The sequence below is a fragment of the Stenella coeruleoalba genome, assembly GCF_951394435.1.
Source record: "Stenella coeruleoalba genome assembly, chromosome: 5".
In the NCBI taxonomy this organism is placed as follows: Eukaryota; Metazoa; Chordata; class Mammalia; order Artiodactyla; family Delphinidae; genus Stenella; species Stenella coeruleoalba.
Genome location: NC_137150.1, coordinates 144,249,936 through 144,271,620, shown reverse-complemented (window position 1 = coordinate 144,271,620; position 21,685 = coordinate 144,249,936). Strand labels below are relative to the sequence as shown.

The 21,685-nt window shown below is 55.9% G+C and overlaps 1 protein-coding gene across 1 annotated transcript in view; it reads right to left on the bottom strand.

Moving 5' to 3' along the window:
• LOC307187416 (pericentrin-like) overlaps positions 1-21,685 on the bottom strand; it is a 45,750-nt gene that overhangs the window by 13,661 nt on the left and 10,404 nt on the right. Inside the window, exons 4-14 of the mRNA XM_079923453.1 lie at positions 20,554-20,755; positions 18,943-18,998; positions 17,854-18,028; positions 17,269-17,405; positions 15,236-15,347; positions 13,535-13,775; positions 13,204-13,282; positions 8,566-8,722; positions 7,582-7,787; positions 6,423-6,868; positions 4,613-5,135 (exon numbers count right to left, since the gene is read on the bottom strand). Coding sequence (XP_079779579.1) covers positions 4,613-5,135; positions 6,423-6,868; positions 7,582-7,787; positions 8,566-8,722; positions 13,204-13,282; positions 13,535-13,775; positions 15,236-15,347; positions 17,269-17,405; positions 17,854-18,028; positions 18,943-18,998; positions 20,554-20,755 — 2,334 coding nt within the window. The remainder of the gene's footprint in view (positions 1-4,612; positions 5,136-6,422; positions 6,869-7,581; positions 7,788-8,565; positions 8,723-13,203; positions 13,283-13,534; positions 13,776-15,235; positions 15,348-17,268; positions 17,406-17,853; positions 18,029-18,942; positions 18,999-20,553; positions 20,756-21,685) is intronic.

Sequence of the window (21,685 nt, the reverse complement as noted above, 5' to 3'; positions counted from 1 at the left end):
CTCACCAAGCCATGGACCTGAATCCCATCCCGTGTGTTGACTGCTGACACGTTCACAGGCAATATGGGGGAAATGTTAGCCAACGTCACAGGAAGCAGTAAAAACAGATTCAGCACAGCTCAGGCCCTATGTGGATCCCAATTTGACCAGCCACAGGAAGAGACTGGAACTTAGGCTGGATACGTGATGAAATTAAGGGATTACTGTTAGTTCTGCAGGTTAGCATGGAGCATGTTATGGTATATTGGGGCGGCTAATGCACTGAGACTGGCGTGTACCCACGGGCAGTCAGATTCTGAACTGTTCTCTGTTTCTGTGTATGTTGAAATTTTCTCCAATAAAAAATTAAAACAAAATAGGGGAAGAAACTGCATATCCCACCTTCCCACAAACTCTGATGTTTCCTCCTGTGAAATGAGCTGGACAAAAAAGGTCACTTAAACAGTATCTAATACTCACATCCTTAGTAGCAAAGTAAAAGAATGACATACTTGAACGAACAAATAGAAAAATACTTCCCAAATGATCTCAGCGCTCTAAAGATTCAACACGGAAGTACAAAAATGCCGAGCCGAAGAGCAGGACGCGTGTCACGACCAGGTAACAGAACCATCAGAGTGAACAAACAGGATCCAACCAAGTTTCTTTGGAGAGAGGACTGTAAGCCAATAAATACCAGGGAAGGCCAGCGGCAGAGTCTGACTCTTCAGAGGATTAGAGAAATGAAACTCAGACACCTCCACAGGTCAGCAGGTCTCAGGGCAGCGCCCCAGAGGAGGACGTTGCTCACCAGGGCACGAGAGCAACTGGGCTGCAGCCAGGACCACCGTCTCCTCCACAGTGCCTGCAGCCAGCACCATGCCGGCAGCCACTTGACCCCTCGTAATGGCCCCTGAGGACTGAGCTCGAGGGGCTGGGGCGCTGAGGACACTGCAGGGACAGAAAGCGGGCTGCGGGGGCGAGGGTGACCTCAGGCGGCCTCGGCCTGCAGCGGCTTGAAGCAGGATTTCAGCTCCCGACCAGAGATTGAGGTTGGGCGGCGGCAGTCAGAGCGCTGAACCCTGGCCACTGGACCACCAGGGACCAGCAGCCAGTGACAAGGCCCTGGCCCGTCAGCTATGAAAAAATGAGTTTCCGCAGAGAGACGGAAAGTAGCGAAGCAAGTAAAGTGTTTTTTAGAAGGAAAAAGAGTACAGTAGACACACGGGCAGGCTCAGAGAGAGCGTCACGCCCTCATGGCAGTTTGAATCACTTTCGTGGGCATTTCTTCCCGGTTTCCTTTGACCAACCATCCTGCTCTGCCTGGTTCTGCTGTATCTGGTGTATCTCAAGGTCCTCCCATGCGTGCGTACACATCTCTTAGCCAAGATGGATTCCAGCGAAGAGGCCTATCTGGGTAGCTGGCATCACTTACTATGAGGTGGCGCCCCTTCCTTTCGGACCTCCAAGGAGCCCTTCTGCGCACGTGTAGTCGGGAGGGTCTCCTTGACTTCGAGAATGAGGAAAATGAGGAATATATGGTCTCTTATCTCTATCTGGGCAGGGCCCAGCCTCCTCCATTACCCTGCTTTTATGGAGCTTCTGTCCACAGGGGAGAAACTGTTCAGCCTGGGCCCATCTATCTCCTGCCTCAAGGGAAAACTGAGGGGATGCTGAGGAGACACTGAGGGGACATGGGGGCTGAGGGGACACTGAGGGGGATGAGGGAGTTTTGTCCTCTTTAATGAAACCTGAGTAAGATGACATTGTGAAGAGAAGACGGTTTGTGGGACTTTATCAGTGACCAGCTGCATGTCTGCTCTCAGCCGGGCTTTTATAGTGTTTCTCTGAGCATTTGTGGGCATGGGCTTCCTGGGTGTGGATCCCTCCTGTCCTCTCATTCCCCAAACATGGGAAACCCGGATTCAGGGCATCTCAGGGTCCAAGGAGCAAACCAAGAAAAATGCCAACTCCCAGACTTTTCAACCAAACATAAGGGATAAATGTCATATTTATGCTTCCCTTTATTTTTCTCCAATCCACTAATTCTCATTCTGGGAACTTCCATGTGAAAAAACAGTTTACATGCTAATTTCAGATCGGTCAATATGTACACACACAGCTAAGAGCACTGACTATTAACTTAGGAAACCTAGCGAATGCCAGGCCTTACTGCCCACCTGACCTCCGAGATCCTAGCGACACTGTGTGGCAGGGCCACGGGCACCTCGGCAACAACTGCCCTGAAGAGGTGTGCAGGATGGGGTCCCTGGCAGCAAAACCCTCCCGGGCGTGCTGCCCTGGAGCCCCGGGCTGGGCACCGCTCTGGGCCCGGGCCGCCGCTGAGCAGAGCGCAGGAGAGAGGAGCGCAGCACGTGGCACACGCTCCACAGCCGCACCGTGGGCCATGCAGGGCACAGGGCGCGGGGCCATGAGTCCCGGACGGAGGGGCCATCCCAGAAGGAAGCGCTCATGGAGAAAACGATTTGACGAAAGAGAGGCAAGAGTGGGAGTTTCCAGGTGGGGGACAAGGCCAAGTTCAGAGGAGGTCACAGCCAGGGTGTTCCAGAAACTGCCAGGCAGCAGGTGTCCGGCGCCACGAGAACAAAGAAGACAGGACATCGGGCCAGAGAGCACTTGGGCGGAGTCTGTGCAGGGCTGTGCCCCCGGGTTGCACCATGGGCCCCAGGGTTTGGGGTGCAGCACGGGATGCAGAGGACATGGAGCTCCTGCTGGGCACCTGGCACAGGCAGCCCCTGAGAGACCCCACCCCTGCTGAGCACAGGCCTCGGGCCCTCCTGGCAGGTGTGAGGCCTGCCCAGCGTCCACCCCACTGCGGGCCTCACGTATGCCCGAGGGCTCTGGTCACGAGGAGAAGCCTCAGGAGGCCCAGCGGTTTTGCTGATGTCACCAGCATCCCCGTGGGGGCCAGAGCCTGACCCCCAGGCCATCCCTGAAGCCACCGCTGCCCAGAAGGAACCTGTGGGGCCCCTCCTGCGGAGCCTCCTGCACCTGCTTCTCGGCCACGTGCCCGCCACGTGCCCAGCCCTGAGCTCCTGCATGGCTGCTTTTGGCTGCTGCCCCAGGGGCAGGCCCTTAGCAGGCCACACCAGCTCCACCTGCAGAGAGCAAGTCCACATGGCACTGCCTCCCACACACACCTCCCACCTGCAAGGTGGGAAACACTCCACGTGCTTCCTACAAGTGCGTCTTACACTAATAAAATTAAGCCATGGTTTAACATACATAGCTTTCTCATGTAAAACATGCGTACTTCTTCCTCCTGATATTCTTTTAGACTTCATCTTCTTCAAACCCTATAATCCCAGGGAATCTAATTTAAATCCACAGGCTGGGAACAAGCCCCCTTCCCCACACATCCATCTGCATGGGAGGAAACTGAAGCTGACACTGAGAACTCACTGGACTGGCCTGGGGGTCCCACAGCGCTCCAAATTCACACCAAAGGACAATGCCCAGGGAGGAGTTGTGACACCTGCCCTGGGGCCCGAATTCAAGGACAGGCCAGAGGCTCATGACCCCAGGTGGAATGTGCTCAGCCCTCGGGGAATTTGTTCAATATCTCGCCTGCAGGGACTTCCCTGGTGGTCCAGTAGCTAAGACTCCATGCTCCCAAAGCAGGGGGCCCAGGTTCAATCCCTGGTCAGGGAACTAGATCCCACACGCCGCAACTAAAGATCCCGCACACGGCAACAAATATCCCGCGCGCTGCACCCAAGACCCAGTGCAGCCAAATAAAGAAACTTCTTAAAAAAGGAAAAGATTTCGCGCGCAGACCACACAGGACAGGCAGCGCCGAAGCATAAAACGAAGCCACCACACCTCTCAGCACTAGGCCGCCTTCTTCCTTCCAGCCTTAAACAAGCTAAACCAGGAGCAAAGGGGCTTAAACCCCCCTGGGAACATCGCATAAAGCACGTCTCAGTCACGAGCGAAGCTTCTACCTGGTCCTTGTGTTCTCACAAGGCTGAGATTTCCTGCTTTGTAATTTTGAATATCTACTTCTTACATACGTGACAAAAGTATGAAGGGCCAGAACAGGATCATTCCTGAGTGCCTGGCGCGCACACCTGGCCCAGTGGGCACAGAGCAGCCCGTCCCCACACTGAATTCCCGCTACGTGATGATGTTCTAGCCAAATAAGTGCATCCTATTCGCGACGTACAAGTGCCATGGGTCTGCAGATGAGGAAACGGGAGCGCTGGCCAGGGCAATGGGGCCGTCTCCAGAAGCTCCTTTCATACTACCGCTGAGAGCGCCTGCCAAGGGGACAGTCGCTGCTCTTGACACAGGACAGAGGGTTTAATCTCACAGAAATCGGTAGAGGCCCCGAGGAGCGCTCTGAACCCTTTGAAATCTCACAGGCAACGCTGTGCGCAGGCACAGGTGCACGTTTTTCCAGGATCAGAGATCCAAAGCCTTCACCAAGGAACCTGAGACCAAAAAACGCGTAAAACTCCCTGTTCTGTACCCGCCTCACCAGGAAACCCACCGCTGTCCCTGGGACACACACACACACACACACACACACACACACACACGCACGTGCAGCTGACACACATGGGCAACAGAAGACACCAGTCCTGGGGAAGGGCAAAGCCCCGCACCTCACCTGGCGAGCTCCGCGCAGCCAGGAGGCTCTCACACCCTCCACGTGCTCTGTGTTCTCTCCCGCTCTCAGGCCGTCCTCTGTGGACTGGGGCTCTTCATCGTGTTTCAGCTTCAGCTTCTCTAACACCCAAGTCAAGACCATGTGGTGAGAAGCATCCTCTTTCTGTAGCTGCTCCTCCAGGCCCAGCAAAGTCTGCATCTCAGACAGGTAACGCGACTCCAAAGCGTCCAGGCGTGACGCGTGTCTGGTCTCCAAAGCACTGATTTCCGCAGCGTGTTTTGTCTGCAGCTCAGCCACGCGGGCTTCTGAGAGAGCCCACCACTCTCGCTCCAAAGAAGCCCTCAGCACGTCCACCTCAGCCTGGTGCCGGGTCTCCAGCTCCGCCGTCAAGGACAGGACGTGCTGCCGGTGACTCTCCTGGAGCAGCTGGAGCTCGCGGGCGTGCTTCTCCCGGGCCTCCCGCAGGAAAGTGTCTTGCTCTGCAGCAAATTTCTCTGTGATTTCTCGACGTTCTTCTAAAAACCTGAGGAGACAAGCCAAGTGCACATGGAGAGCCAGCGTGCAGCCACAAAAGCACCAACCTCACACTCCTCACAGGAGACATCACTTTCTGCTGGTGAGACCATCGTGCCCAGATTTTCCCTGCTCTTTCCACCTCCCGGGGCTGCAGGTGGCCTGAGCCCCACTGCCAGCCGTGAGCGGAGAGCCAAGGGGCCCACAAAGCCAGAGGAGCTCGGACGCCAGAGCCCAGGCGTCCCCGGTCACAGACTGAAGTACAGGACACAGGACCCCCAGCAAGAAACCACACACACATTTCCACAGACTCCACAGGGAAGCAGGTGTGACCGCTCCTCGGGAAGGAGAGGATCTCAACAGGGAAGGGGCAGCGGCATCGTTTACAGGAGCCAACAGGGCTGCAAAGAGCATTCAAAAGACCCCCAAAACCCCTTCGGAGTGAATTAGGGGCATGAATTAAATGAGTTGCAGGTGACACTGGCTAGCAAACACAGAAGCAGGGAGACGCCCCTCTAACTGAAGCACCCAGCACCCCAGCAGGGAAGAATCTCTACGGGGCACCCATTACACATGAGCACCACATGGTGCGTCCAGGTGAGTGACAAGAGCTGGAATGGGATTCAGGTACTAACTGCGGACCAGACACCACGAAAGCCTTTCCACTGATCAGCCCATGCAGGAGGGCGCTAAGGCCTCGTGAGTTTGTCCACCGTGCCTGCGTCCTTCCAGCTCACACAGTGGGTCAGGATTTGAACTCAGTTCTCAGACCCCAGAGCAGAAGCTCTTGCACCTGCCTCATGACGCTGGGGTGCAGCTGCCGCATGAGAAGCAGCAAAACCAACAGTAGCTCCGGTGACACCAGGGCTCACCAACCCCCCTGGTCACTACAGCCCAGATGTGCAAAGAGGCAGCAAACCAAATCACACTCTAAATCTACTTAAAGCTTCAGGGAAGTACGTACATAGTCCAGAAAAACTCTTTATTTTTTTTTTTAAATCGTTTGAGTTTAAAATACACAAGAAACTTCAGAAATGAACCACACGTCCTTACGATAAATGAGGTTGAAGTTCTGCTACTGAAACCGTAAACCGTGCAAAGAACACAAACGACTGTCACAGATGCATGCAGGGCAGCGTGGATCACGGGACAGGGGCTCCACAGGAAGGACGGGGGTGCTGCTGCTGCCAGCAGGTCCCGCAGCCCCAAGAGCCACGCGTGCCCTCCTGGGGACCGGCCTCACCCAGGCAGGCGGGCGGCTCCGCACTGAGCAGGGGGCCACAGGAACGTCACCCACCTGCTCTGGGCCAGCTTCAGCTGGAGAGCACAGTCCTCCTTCAGGTGGTCCCGGTCCGTGGGGGCCAGACCACCGCCCAGCTCCCGGCCACACTGGCTGCACTGCAGAGACTCGTCCCCCGAGAGCCCCAGCTCCAGCTGCCTCAGGCGGCCCTGCTGCTCCATCAGCGACCCCTCCAGGTCCAGGATCTGGGCTGCCTGCTGGTCCTGCAGCTGCCTCATTTCGGCTTCTCGAAGCTCAAACCTGTGCATCATGGACAGCTTCTCGGACTCGGCCTGCTCCCGCAGCTCGAGGAGCAGCTGCGTCGGCCTCTCTTCGGCCCCTCTCCTCGGGTCCTCACTCGTGACTTCCCACTCGGCCTCTCTCTCGCCTCGTCTCATTAGCTCAAGCTTCTCCTTAGCGCTCTTCAGTGCTTCCTGGTGGGCTTCCACTAAAGTACATTTCACCTGCAGAAAGCACAATTTTATTTAAGAAGGAGGAAATTAAATGAAAAGATCACTGGCAGCAACGACCCAAATCCATCTCTGAAGAGAGAGAAGTTCCACAACATACAAGCGCTAGTTCCATAACATATCGCACTGAACAGAGCAATGGCAGTGTTTCTTATCCTGATGGGAATAAAGGAGCCTAAAATGCACAAATATAAGACTATTTGCTTAAGTAAAACGTGTCTGCATCCCGGCACCTGGCCCCGACTGTTACCTCTGGGGCTGGCAGGTCTGGACACACACGCAAAGGGGAGCTCCTCTGCGGTGCCAAGACCAGCCCAGGGGATCAGACATGTACGGGGCCTCCCGTCAAGGGAAGGCCAACCCCCCAGACAGAGGAACCACCACCAGCCAGGACGGAGCCACAGGAGAGCAGCAAACAGCGCCAGGCCAAGTCTCTGGACTTGCATAATGAACGTTCCAGGTTCTACAGGGGACCCCTCGGAGGACCCCAGCCAGTTGCCCTGAGCACTGGAGGCCCCTGTAAGGAGCACACTCGGGCCCCAGCTCAGGTGGCATCCCATCCCGACCCCGAGGAAGGCACCCAGCAAGCAAACACTGCTCCCGATGGAGGGCGTGGTGGACCTCGGGGGCTTGCGCTGACCCCGACCGCTTAACACGGGGCCCCGGTGGGCGCGGGAAGTGCAGAGTGGTGAGGTGTTTCAACTTACTTGCTCCAAGTCCTCTTTTAGGCGGATTTCGTGCTGCAATTTCTCGTGTAAATTTCGATTTTCTACTTTTAAGAGGTCGATTTCTTCCTTGAGCTCCGTCAGAAGAAGCAGGAGATGAGCCTTGTGCATGGTTTCCAGACCCAAGTCTCCGGCTGCCACCTCCAAGGCCGTGCTGTGTGCACACAGGAGGGGCACCCGGGAGAGCTCTGCAGGGGACCAGGGGGCAGGACCGTCAGGCTGACCCGCAACTCAGACTAAACACTGACCTTCAGAAGCCTCAGACCTGCACGAAGATCCTGCAACTCCCCGTGCGGGCTTGGTGTCAGGAGTGGACATGACACACCCATCTTCAGCCAAGCGGTCACTGAGCCCCAGGCCCAGACGAGCAGGCCCGTGCTGAGCGGCCCACACCTCCTTCCGCCTGGGTGCCGGGGGACCTGGCACCCCCAGAGCTCCTCTGGCCAGAGCCCATCACCGTCCCAGGCTCGATGAAGAGCCAAGCGTGGCCAAGGGACTGGTTGGCAGGAATGTGCCGAGCAGCGGCCGTGGGGCACCCCTCACACAGGAAGGAGAACAAGGAGGGCAAGACGCCAGCAGGCGTGACCCAGCTCTCTGGGCCGCATTCTTCCCCTGGCGGGGACCCTGAGCTGCCGGCCCTCACGGCGGGACCCTCTGCCTTGCCCCCTCAGCTCTACGTGGGACCCACCCTCTCCTGGGCTTGTGTCCAGGGCCGGCCTTACGTCTGCTCTCCTGGGTCCCTGACCATCCCCGGGGACGACCACAGCTTCTCCGTCCCCGTGACCCCGGGCAGGCCCTCTCCTGACACGCCCAGGCCTGCTCAACCCCCGAGGAAGGGCCCGCGGCGCCCACACTGCAAAGAGAATGGCCAGCGTGTGCAGGTGGCTCTCGTGGGAATCAGTCACCGCCCAGAACGTCCCCTGCAGGCCAGACTCCCGGCGACCCAGCGGCACCGAAGGCACACACCTGGGCCGGGCTCTTCCGAAGGCCACACATGCTGCTCCTCTTCCAACACCTGGGTCCCCGCGAGGCCCGCCTCCTGCTGGACTTCCTGGGAGGACTTCCCCGCTGCTAGCTGGCGCTGGTGGTTTCCTTCTAGCTGTGTGCGCAACCCCAGGCTCTCCTTTGGGAAATCACAGAGAAAACCTTCTAATGACTCTCTCAGCCTCGTTCCTGAATCCCTGCCTCCCAGGGAACCCCCCAGGGGACCCACCCCCACGGAACCTCCCACGGAGCCTCGCCACGCATGGCCACGCCGCCTGCTGCCCCATGTCTCGCTTCCAGCAGGGAGGTGGGCCTACTTCACCGACGCCAAGCTGTGGGCACTGGGTCCCCCACCGGACCCCCGTCCCTCGCCCTCCGCACCCCGGGCCAGGCCTCCGGGACCAGCCACACGGCCAGGGCCTTGGTGCAAGGCGCCCTGCTCCACCTGCGGCTCCCGGGTTTCTCCTCACGCCCTGCCCTGCGCTTCCCATCCAGAGCCGGGTGCTGGGCCTGCCCCCCGAGGACGACGCTCTGGAGTGCAGGGTCCGAGAGGGGCTCAAGGCAGTGTCAACGTTTCCTGTGCCCTCAAGATGCAACCAGTCACCCCATCTTCCTCAAAATCACAGAGAGACCACGGCAGCCTAAATGTCCAGCTCTCAATAAGCTTGAGTTATCTTTTAAGTCAAGACTGGAGTCCTCATACGGTCACGGGAGAAAACAACTTGACTGACGGGTGGACTCGAGCGCTCCCGACACAACTTGGCTCACAAGGGTCAGGCTTCCCAGCAAGTCGGACGAGAGCGACTCGCCATCCCGGGAAAGAAAAGGGGGCCAGAGTCTCACCCCCCACCAGGCAACAGCCAGTTGCAGACGACAAAAGCAAAGATAAAATACAGGGAAATCCTGCTGTGCCTGGAGACTGGGGACGGGACGGGAGCCGAGAGCAAGGGGCTCCCGGCCCCTGAGGAAAGGGCAGAAACATGGCCACGACGGCCAAACAAGTCAAAAGACATTCAGCCTCAGGGACAACCAAACAGTTGCAACCAGAGAGACACTGGCCAGGGGTCGGCGCCGACCAGAGGGGCATGGGGGTTCCCAAACCCAGCTGGGGGAGCTCCACCAGGCACCCTCAGTCAACATGGCGCGTCAACACGCCAAATATACACAACGCACGCACACACACCGCACATGCCATGCGCCACACACGCGCCCACACACGGGACTTCTGCTTAAACACACGTATACTCTATCGTTTTTATATTCCCTCAGAGGATAGGAGACATAATTTAATTCATAAAACCTATGAGGAGAAGAAACAGCGAAAGAGGTGATCAGTAAGCCAAAGGTGACCAACTGCTGGAAGACGGGAATCACGGATGCTCACAGGGGTCGACCGGGGAGCCGCCTGAGAGCTGCCCAGACGCCCGGGAGGCTGGGAAGCGGGATTGGGGGCACAGAGGTGACTGCACGACCCCCAGGGGCTGTGGACCAGGGAGACTGGCGTGGGGACCCCACTGTGCCCCTCTTCTCAGGGACCCCAGCAGGAGGCTGGTAGAGACCAATGGCCCCAGGAGGGGAGGCCACCACCCCAGCCCCCAGGTGGAGCCTGCCTGGTCAGACAGCCCCCCAAGACCCCACGGTGCCTCACGCTTCGTGACGGCACAGCCTCAGGTCACCAACCAATGCACGGACCACAGACGCCCCACACAACACAGAGACGCAGACGCACGGAGACGCGGCAGGAACTACACGGAGCCTCAAGAGGCCTCTTAACACCAACGGCCGCCTTCGGGGAGGAGACCAAAGGCACCCCGTCCCTGACGCTGAGCAGAGGACACAGGAAAGAACACAGAACAAGAAGGCAAAGCCCCAGAAATTAACAATGACAATGGAAATAAGATAGCCAACTGCAGAATTAGAGGAGAGGGGAGAAAAAAATCTCCCCCCCCCCAAAACAAAGCCTAAAGCAACATAAAAAGAGAAACGAGAATTGAAGGAGACCGGTGCTTCCAGCCTGGAGGTGCAGCGTGAAGCTCGCGGGAGCGTCAGAGAGAGAACAAGCCACACGGAGGAACAGCTGTCCGAACGGCCGCTCAAGACTTCCCAGAAGTGGGGACAGAGTCAAGGCCCTGCCTGTTCCTGGTGCGAAAAGTGGACACAGGCTGCCATCTCAGGACTCCTGGAGCACGGCCGGGGGCCCAGCCGTGCCGACAGCACGGCACCTCCACCGCCAGCGCCGGGGGCAGCAGGACAGGGGAGCCACTGGCTCCTCGGAGCTCCGCATCAGCACAGGCGCAGAAGGCTTCCACTGTCACAGAGAGCCGTGTGAACACCGCTGCCCACAAAGGTTAGAGATGCCAGAAACAAACGGCATGGAGGCCGTTCAACGAAGAGAAACGTAAAGGCCAATAAAAAGATGCCCAGCACGCACTCGCCCCAGCGCTTCACTCTCCGGTCATCAACACGCACGACGCAGGCAGTTGGGGAGCTCGTGGAGAGCAGCAGTGTGACCGCGCCTGCATGGGATGCAGGCAGGACCCGACCTGCCAGCCACCCGCCTCCAAGTCATGCCATGAACCTCGGGTTGTTGTTTTAAACAAGCAGACACAATGCAGCCTGTGGAGTCACCAGAAACACAAAAGCAAGCCTCGCTCTGCTTGTCAGTGTCACAGAAGGAAGCTTTTGTGAAAAGGATGGAAATTCAGATTTGAAGACATAAAGACAGTCCAGTTCCCAACTAAAGATTAATGAAACACAACCTTTCTCAATGTTTATGGAGACGCTCATATACCTCAACAGCGAAAAAAAAAAAAAAAAAACCACCTGATTAAATAAAAAACAGGCAGAAGACCAGAACAGATACTTTTCCAAAGAAGACACACAGATGGCCAACAGGCACATGAAAAGATGCTTAACATCACTAATCCTCAGAGAAATGCAAATCAAAACCATGAGACACCCCCTCACACCTGTCAGAATAGCTATTATTAAAAAACCAACAAATAACAAAGGTTGGCTAGGATGTGGAGAGAAGGGCACCCTCGTGCACTGTTGGTGGGAAAGTAAACTGGTGCAGCCGCTATGGAGAACCGTATGGAGGTTCCTCAAAAAATTAAAAATAGAACATCATCAAAAAATGCTGGAGAGGGTATGGAGAGAAAGAAACCCTCTTGCACTGCTGGTGGGAATGTAAACTGATAGAGCCACTATGGAGAATAGTATGGAGGCTCCTTAAAAAACTAAAAATAGAACTACCATACGACCCAGCAATCCCACTACTGGGCATATACCCTGAGAAAGCCATAATTCGAAAAGAGTCATATACCACACAATGTTCACTGCAGCACTATTTACAATAGCCAGGATGTGGAAGCAACCTAAGTGCCCATCATCAGATGAATAGATAAAGATGTGGCACATATATACAATGGAATATTACTCAGCCATAAAAACAAACGGAATTGAGTTATTTGCAGAGAGGTGGGTGGACCTAGAGACTGTCATACAGAGTGAAGTCAGGAAAACAAACACCATATGCTAACACATACATATGGAATCAAAAAAAAAATGGTTCTGAAGAACCCAGGGGCAGGACAGGAATAAAGACACAGACCTACTAGAGAATGGACTTGAGGACATGGAGAGGGGGAAGGGTAAGCTGGGACGAAGTGAGAGAGTGGCATTGACATATATACACTACCAAACGTAAGATAGCTAGTGGGAAGCAGCCACATAGCACAGGGAGACCAGCTCGGTGCTTTGTGACCACCTAGAGGGGAAGGATAGGGCAGGTGGGAGGGAGACACAAGAGGGAGGAGATATGGGGATATATACATCCACATATAGCTGATTCACTTTGCTACACAGCAGAAAGTAACAGAGCATTGTAAAGCAATTATACTCCAATAAAGATGTTAAAAAAAAAAAGAACTACCATATGATCCAGCATTTCCACTCCTGGGTATTTAACCAAAGAAAACAAAAACACCAATTGGAAAAGACACACGCACCCCAACGTTCACAGCAGACCCTATTTACAACAGTCAAGACATGGAAGCAACCTAAATGTCCACCAGCAGATGAATGGATAAAGAAAACGTGGCACATACACACGTACGTACATACACACAACGGAAACAGTACTCAGCCATAACAAAGAAGGAAAGCTTGCTATTTGTGACAACATGGATGGACCTTGAGGGTGTTATGCTAAGTGAAATAAGTCAGATTGAGAAAGACAAATACTGTCTGATCTCACTTCTATGTGGAATCAAAAAACCCGCCTCATGGAGAACAGACTGGTGGTTGCCAGAGGTGGGAGAGGGGCTGTGGGCAAAATGGATGAAAGGGTCAAAAGATGCACACTTCTAGTTTGAGGATAAAAAGTCCTGGGGTGTCGTGTAGAGCACAGGACTACAGTTAACGATGCTGTATTGTGTCTCTACAGGCTGCTAAGAGAGTGGGTGTTAAAAGTTCTCAGCGCAAGGAAAAAACTCTACCTCTGTGTGGTGGTGGACGTTACCCAGACTGACCCTTCACAGCACACCCAGGCATCCAGCCACCATGTCATAATGTCCTGTGGCAGCTAGACCTCAAAACAAAACAACGGTGTCCCATCACCTCGTGCTGCTCCAGCTGAAGGCCGAGTGGATCAAGACGGTCTCTTCCTTCTTCTTCAGGCGTCGCTTCTGAACAGGCACTGGATGAATTGAGAAACTGTGCTGTAACGACCCGACACAGGTGCCCCTCCACCGAAGTCCGCTGTCCCTGGGATCCCGCTTCTGTGCCGAGGACAGGATGACCGCCGGCAGGGGGGCGCAGCGGGGCTGGCGCCCACCCACCCCCGCAGCACCGCGCTGTCCGCAGCCCGCGCGCGGGTCAGACCGGCGCCCAGCTTTAATGTCATCTTGTCTAGACCCAATCATAAACGTGTTCTCCTGCACTGCTTTACCTGATTCCCACAGCCTCCGGCGGGGAGCTGTCCTTCCCGCCCTGCAGCTGCTGCTGTAACAGGGTCAGGTCCTCCTGGGGGCCCCTCTCAGCCTCCCTCAACTTCTCTTCAGAAGAGATTCTCAGCTGTTCCAGTTGAGCCTCGTGCCTGGTTCTCTCCTGCTGCTGCTGCTCTAAGGCCCGCGTCAGGTGTTCTAGCCCCTCCACGTGAGACGCTCGGGCCAGGAGCTGCTCGGGTAACTCTTTACAGGATGAAAGTAAGCCATCATCTCAAAATGAAACACTTAGGGGAAATCAGAAGCTAGTTAAGAGCCTGCAGTGTGGTGCTGGGGGCAGAACTGTAAAAGGTCCCCCCATCCCAGAACCCATGAATGGACCCTCCAGGGCTTATGCTACGTGGCACAGGGGGCCTCGCACAGGGAGACCACCCAGGCGGCCTCAGTAAACCCCAGAGCCCTGAGGGCAGAGAGCTTTCTCAGGCCGGCACAGACGTCAGGCGGATTGGAAGTGTGAGAAGCACTCCACGTGTTGTGGGGGCCCTGAAGACGAGAGGGCCGCGTGGCAAGGAACGGGGGCAGCCCCTGGGCCGACAGCCAGCAAGGAAATGGGACCTCGGTCCTACAAGCACAGGGACGGGACCCTGCCGACAGAGGGAGCCGGGCCAAGGCCCAGCCCAACATCTGGACTTCGGCTGTGGGTGATCCTGGGTGGTTTCAGGCTGCTGAGTTGGTGGTATTTTGTTAACGGCAAAAGAACAGTAATGCAGACCGTAAGAGAACTGTCAGCCTCACAGTTCTGACCCAGAGGGTGCTGCCAGCCAGTCCACCAGAGCTAGTTATTAGCTTTCAAGTAACAGGGATGGAAACAGGTCACTGTCCCAAATCAACGTTCCCCATGAGGGTCCTTAAACGCACGGGGGAGGGTGCAGCGGAAGGCGCACTAACTGAAACCGTGTGAGAGCCTGAAGCCCAGCCACAGGTCCGTCCGCCAGCTCCGCCTGCGGCTGCCCGGAGCCTGGCTGGGGCGGGGACGGGAGGCCTATCCACCCACCCAGACCGTCAGGTGTTACTGCGGGTCCCTTCTCGTAACTCTGCTCTTTGCTCCTCAGTAACATGTACGCACAAGGGCAGACCCTACAGTTCCAGGCCTGTCTGGAGAGACAAACCCACATCTCTCTGCCCCGTGTCTTGTGACCTCCTCCCTCTGAAGGTGCCACCGGCGAGCAGAGACCCCTCTGACTTGGGGTCTTGTGAGGGGGAGACCCAGGTGAGCTGCCCTCAGTAAACGTGGCATCACCCTCCCAAACCAGAGCTCAGGGCCCCAGGAGCCTGACAACACCTGACGCAGGTGAGCTCACAGGACCCAGGAGGCAGTGTACACCCACGACCCAAATGCCCACTGAGAACTGCGTTTCGACAGCGCTCAACCAAGCCCCAGCGTGAGCCCAGTCGCACACGTGAACGGTGCGTGTCCACACGAGGACACCGGCTGCCAGAGTCATTGCTCACCAACGCGCCTACGAGGAAGCCAAGGCTGCCACCAGCAGCTCTGCACCGTGAAGCCGCAGACCTCAAAATTCACAGAAGTTTACTAAGCCACCTTCTTGGGCCTGCAAAACCGTTAGGTCCTAGCTCGGGGCTTCAGCAGGGGGAGCTCAGCCCTAGCCGCTGGGAACCTGGATTCTGAACGCGAGGCTCCTCACCACTCGGCTCCCGCCTGCTGGACCTTGCAGACTCCAGCTGGGCCCCCAGGCGCCGGATCTCCTCCTGTGACTGGGCCTGCAGCTCCGTGTACGAGGCGCGCAGGTTCTCCAACTGGAAGAGAAGGCGACGGTGTGGGAGCCCGACCAAGACCCGGGCCCGAGGCAGTGCCGGTGATACCCGTGCAGCACCCGATGGGCACCAGGTGAACACGCGCAGTCTCAGCTCAAGCCCACCCACCTCCAGGCGGCCCCGAGAGCGGACCAGAGGAACGCGCGGCCACCGCGGCCTCTCATGTGGACGCCTCCCAGGCCTCAGCCTCGTTCCCAGCAGAGACCTGTCCCCCCGCTTTGTCAGGGAGGGTGGATGGCCCCTCCATCTGTGGCCACGGGCCCCCTCACGCTCGTGCGGCCTGTGTGGTTTTCTCCACGTGCCCTGCTCAACCTTCCCGGGAAGCGATTCTGTCAGGGATGAACAGAGCTCGCACACCAAGTGCGTGCCGAGTGCCAGCGGCCCTGCACCGCCGGAGCTGAGAGCGGCTCCACCTGCCCTCCCGGGGCCTGGGTCAGGGTGGCCACCCGGCCCCCCAAGTCACAAGCACAGGGCCGAGCGCTTCCAGGGGAGCGTGGGCGGTGCTGGCCTGCGGCTGCTCTGCTGCCGTGTGGAACGGGCCTCTCCTCACCCAGGGCACAGGGCAGAAGGTCACCTCCGGCCGCCTCTCTCCCTGGATGAGGGACAGCCCGCAGGGCCCCGCCTGGCCCTGGTCCTGCCCAGCCAAGCTGGCCTGTGTCTGGAGGAGAGCGGGGAGAAGCAGGTGCGAGAGCCGCAGACGCGGCTCCTCCTGGGCTCCACGACTCTCCTCCCTGCAAACCCACACACGGGCCTCGGCTAACTCCGTCTTCCAGTTATTTCCTTTCTAATTCCTGAACCAGTGCTTGGGGCATTGCCTGACTCTTGGTCTTGGTGATAAAGGCCCTTCAGGTCCCTGAGTGAGATCTGGCCACATCACCCACATTTCGGTATGTAAAGTTCCAATGGAAAAGAGTTCTGAATACGTGAGCCACAGAAATGTTTCTTGCTAACTTCTTGTTTATTGAGTCAAGGTCAGAGCACGTGCCCTTGCACCCCTAATGGCTGGAGCCTGTAGACATCCCAGGGGCACTCGTCAAGGGCACGAATTCTCCAGGTGTAGGACTGAACACCATCATTAAGTCAAAGTCACAGACTCTATATGCTGACATGGCTCCCTACCAGCTCCACCAAATACTGAGGATCTCTTTAAAGGGGGGCTTAAAGTACGGAGGTCCCTCAAAAACTAAAAATCCAACTACCATATGACCCGGCAACCCCACTCCTGGGTATATATCTGAAAAAGTGAAAACACTAATTCGCAAAGATACATGCAGCCAATGCTCATAGCAGCACTATTTACAACTGCCAAGACAGGAAGCAAGCTAAGCATCCGCTGACAGACGAACGGATAAAGAAGACACGGTGCATATGTACAATGGAGCACGACTCAGCCACAGAAGAGGACTGCTGCCATCTGCAGCAGCATGGGTAGGCCTGGAGACTGTCACACTAAGTGAAGTAAGTCAGAGAAAGACAAATACCGTATGATATCACTTATATGTGGACTCTGAACAACAGAACAAATGAACGTGTACACAAAACAGAAAAAGTCACAGTCATAAAGGACAAACTAGTGGTTACCACTGGGGAGACGGATGGGGAGAGAGGCGAGTTAGGGGTAGGAAATTAACAGGTACAAACTACTGTGTATAAAATAAGCTACAAGAATACACTGTACGGCACAGGGAATACAGCCAATGTTTTATAATGAAGTACAATCTTTAAAAATTGTGAATCACTATGTTGTCCATCTAAAACGTACATAATATTGTAAATGAACTATACCTCGATTTAGAAATAAACACAAACATACACATATTAGGGCTTAAGCTTTAGGCAACAACAGAGTGTGAAAGGACCCCAGTCCGAGATCTCCCCCAGCCCCCTCGTACAAGGCCTCTACCTCAAGCTGCTTTTCCTTTTCCTTTTCTCTGAATTTCAGCTCCAGGTCTTCCACGTACTGGCAGTGTTCCAACTGCAGGTCCGCGCGTAACTTGCTCAGGGCCGCCTCATGCTGAGCCTCCTGAGTCTGAAGGGAAACTGGAGGGGGGCACGGGCCTCACTCAGCTTGTGACGGCACAGCGTCCTCCTCCTCGGCAGGGGCGGCTGCAGGCACAGCGGGCCCCCCAGGCTCTTCCAGACCCCGTTCTCAGGACCCTGCTCTCTTCGGGGAGGAAGGGAAGGGAAGCCACAGGCCAGCAGACAGCATCTACTGACCGCTGGGCCCCACCGTGTAACAGAAAGAGAACAATCACAAACTACTTTTTCAGGAGCAATTTAGTAGAAGAACAAAAGATTTTGTTTGTCTGCAAAAGATTTCTCTGAAATGAAGGTTTCGGAAGGTTTAGGGAACCTGAGATGCCTGTGACCAACGAGGAGGGACCCCACGGCTGACTCTCCTGCCAGCCAATCACACGGCACTGTTTCTGGGACGACACACGAAAACTCAGTCCCCTTCCAAACTTGCTCATTTTAATGAGAGACTCACATTCAGCCTGATTTTTGTCTTGAAAAACCTTCTCCAACTCAGCCTTCTGTTCTGCCAATTCTTTCTTAAACTGGTTTTGTAAATTCTCCAGTTCTGACCGATGCCTTTCCGATAATTCTCGGCGTAGGTTTTCTAAGCTCAAGTCTCTCTCGGATTCCCAGTCTTGCTTCAGGGTCTAATTTAAATAAGGAGAAAGTAGATGATGGCCAACAGTTTATTACTGCGGTAAAAAAATTTCAACTGCACATTCGAAAACCGTCACCCCCGCCCAGACCAGACTGCGAGTACAGGACACAGCTCGGGACGTCCAGTCACACAGGAACAGCAGCACCTGCAGGCAAACAGCCCAGGACACGAGAACCAGGACCACCTGCCAGAAACAGAACTGGTCGCTGAGCAAAAGCACAGGAATTCGGCCGGCAAGACAGGCATCCGTTCCCCCACGCAAGACCCGGGCACTACAGCGACACCGTCGAGCTCTGACGGGGTCAGGCGCTGTCCCAGGCGCCCTAAGAAACGAGTCCCCTCTGTCCAGCTCAGAGGGCAGGGGCTGGGGCACAAGGCCATCCTCCACCCACCGCCTGTCCAGAGTGGCCAGGGCACACGGCTCCCCTCGGTCTGACGTCACACATCCCCTAACACTACACACTTCCTCGGCCATCACCAGCGCCAACGGCCCTTCTACAAGCGTAGCCTTGAGAAAGGGATGGGTGGCAAGAGTCACGCTCGTCCCACCCCCCACCCCCCGTGGTTCCCCGAGGCCCGTACACGTCACTTGATCACCACCTCTGTGGCGTCCACATCTCCCATCCGTGAGGACCAAGGTCTGTGTCCCAAGCACAGCCAGGGCCGCGCCACAGGGCTGCTCAGAACCAGATGGGAGGAAGGAGACTCGCATCACACCAGGCAACACAAAAGCCCACAACCAGCTGCTGTGATGAATTCACATTGTGCAGAGAAAGCAGCGCACCATGCTTCACCCCCGCGACTCCAGCTCTGACTGCATTTTGTCAGAATCAAGGGGAGGGGTCCCGGGTGGGGATGAGGGAAATACCGCGTACACGGAATGAATTTTCTTATCCTGTGTACCTCTATCATCTGGGCATTTTTCTCCATTTCTGATTGTAGCTTCTCCTTCAGGTCAGCTGCAAGAGAAACATAAAAAGTCGCTCAGATCACCGCAGCTCAGACTTTTCCACAATCTGATCCCCCAGGAAACGAGAAGGCTCCCGGCACCTCTGGCCGCTCCACCGAACACTTGCCGACATTAACAGGACAGAACACATCTGTGAGAAACAAGCAGGTGATGATGTCTGGGTTAATTAGCAAATCACACTCATGCCTGACAAAGGACGGGTGACGTCCAGCCAGAGCCACAGTCCAGGAGGACCGGGCGAGGCCAACTCTGGGGCTGCACAGATCACTGAGCGCTGAGCCTGCATCATCCTTCTGCTTACGGGGACCTCGGCCCGTCCACTCCACACTAGGCCACTGTGCACCCAGGGCCCCGTAGTCCAGGATCCCACTGAGCCAGCTTCCAGGCTGGGTGCTGGACCACAAGTAAATGGAGAGAGGTAAAGACGTTCTAGGTCCCAACAGCTCCCCGCCTGAGAGAAGAAGCACAAGAAAGGAGGTGCTAGGCAGAGGAGGCTGGACTAGCGGGCGCGGCCAAGCGTGGGGCTGGGGAGGAATAGCACCAGGCGACAGCAAGCAAGCCCTGGGCGCGGGGAAGGCGGCCTGGACAACTCCAGAAATCACGCAAAGGCCCAGAAGCCAGCCTCCGAGGGCAGGTCCCGCCGGGTCCACAGGGGCCCCACCTGCAGCAGAGCTTCAGGGACCCGACGGCAGGGTGGGCCTCTCGGGGGACCGTTCCCAGGGGTGCACATGGAGGAAACAGCATCGAACAGGCCTAACTAAGGAAGGCATATTTCGTATTTTTAAAATTTAACAAAAGCAGGGGAGGACGTGGAACTATCTCCTCGTGTTTGCCTGAATCTAGGTGAAGAAACAGGCAAGGCATCAAAGGACCGACAAGGCTGCTCCTCCAGGTGGGTGGGCCCCCAGGAGAGGCAGACTCTGCAACCGGGGCAGATCACAGGGAAACGGGCCAGGGTTTCTTCTCCGGGGGAAGAACGTTCTAAGCATGAAAACACGAAAAGCCACCAAAGTGCTGCCTTTAAACACTTTAAGTGGGTGAATCGTGTGGTACATGAATTACAGCTCAATAAAACTACGACGTATGATTTTTACAAGAAGTACTAACAGGGCTTCCCTGGTGGCGCAGTGGTTGAGAGTCCGCCTGCCGATGCAGGGGACGGGGGTTCGTGCCCCAGTCCGGGAGGATCCCACATGCCGCGGAGCGGCTGGGCCCGTGAGCCATGGCCACTGAGCCCGCGCGTCCAGAGCCTGTGCTCCGCGACGGGAGAGGCCGCAACAGTGAGAGGCCCGCGCACCACAAAGAAAAAAAAAAAGTACTAACAAAAGATATACCAAGAAACATTAAAATGAAATCATATAAGTTCACCTTGAGGCCAGCACATCGCCAGATTGAGAGGCACCTGAGCCGCCACCTGGCACAGGGCGCAGGGGGGGACGGGGGCGGGGGCGGGCTCCACGAGGCCTGGTCGCACACAGAGGCCCAAGCACAGCTCAGAAGCCAGGCGCCTCCGACGACACCCGCGGGCCGGGCGCCGAGCGTACCTGCCTCCTCCCGGACCAGCTCCAGCTCCCTGCACGCACGGCTCTGCAGCAGGGCCCGCTCCTGCGCGTGCCGCCCGGCGAGCTCGGCACGCAGCTCGGCCAGCGCCGCCTCCTTCTCGCGCTGCAGGTGCGCCTGCGTCAGCTCCAGCCGCGCCGTGTGCATGTCGCTCAGGCTCAGGCGCAGCACTTCCAGCTCCAGCTCCTGGAGGACACCAAGTGCAGTGAGATAAGCCAGGCCCAAGAGACAACTACACGATTGCACTGCCCCACTGCCGTGAAGCATGTAGAATCGCCAAGTCACAGAGACAGAAGGTAGAATGGCGGCTGCCAGGGCCTGGGGGACGTCGCTTAGCAGACAGGGTTTCAGGTTGACAAGATGAGAAGAGTTCTGGAGACGGATGGTGCTGACGGTTGCAAAACAGTGTGAATGTACATGAAAACACCAATGAACTGTGCACCTAAAATGGTTAAGATGGTAAAATTTATGAGCGCTTTACACTTAAGAAAAAGACTGTGACCAAAACGGAGGTTGAGGGAAGTATAAATGGAGTTTCAGTAACTACTATGCAAGAGGAAGGTGAAGCTGTTGATTAAATTTAGACTTAGATAAGTATATATGTTGTATTTAATAACCTCACCATTAAAAGAATAGAAACTGTATATTATTACTTCAAAATGAACAAAGGCAGAATTTTTTTTAATCCCCTGATAAAAAATAATCCAAAGAAGGCAAAAAGGAGAAAAGAAAGAAACAAAACAGGCAGGACAAATAGAAAGCCCAATCAAACGTCTGATGTAAGTACAAGCGCATCAGCGATTACATTAGATATAAGGGAATCACTGCCCAGTAACTGTGAGTCAGTTAAAAATCAACCCTATGCTGCTCACCAGGCACACATCTCAAATAGAAGGATGCAAAGATGCTGAAGGTAAAGGAGAGAGAGGACCAGAACCACGTCTGATCCATTCACACAAAGCTCTACGTCAGAATCGGCACAGAAGCCAGGAGGGTGCTCGCTTCAGGGTGGGCAGCAGGGAGCAGGGTCCAGCACCGCCCTGCCCCTGAATTGTAGAGACCACGTGCTGTTCACGGTGTACTCATCTGTTGGGCTATATCTAAGTTTTGTGGACT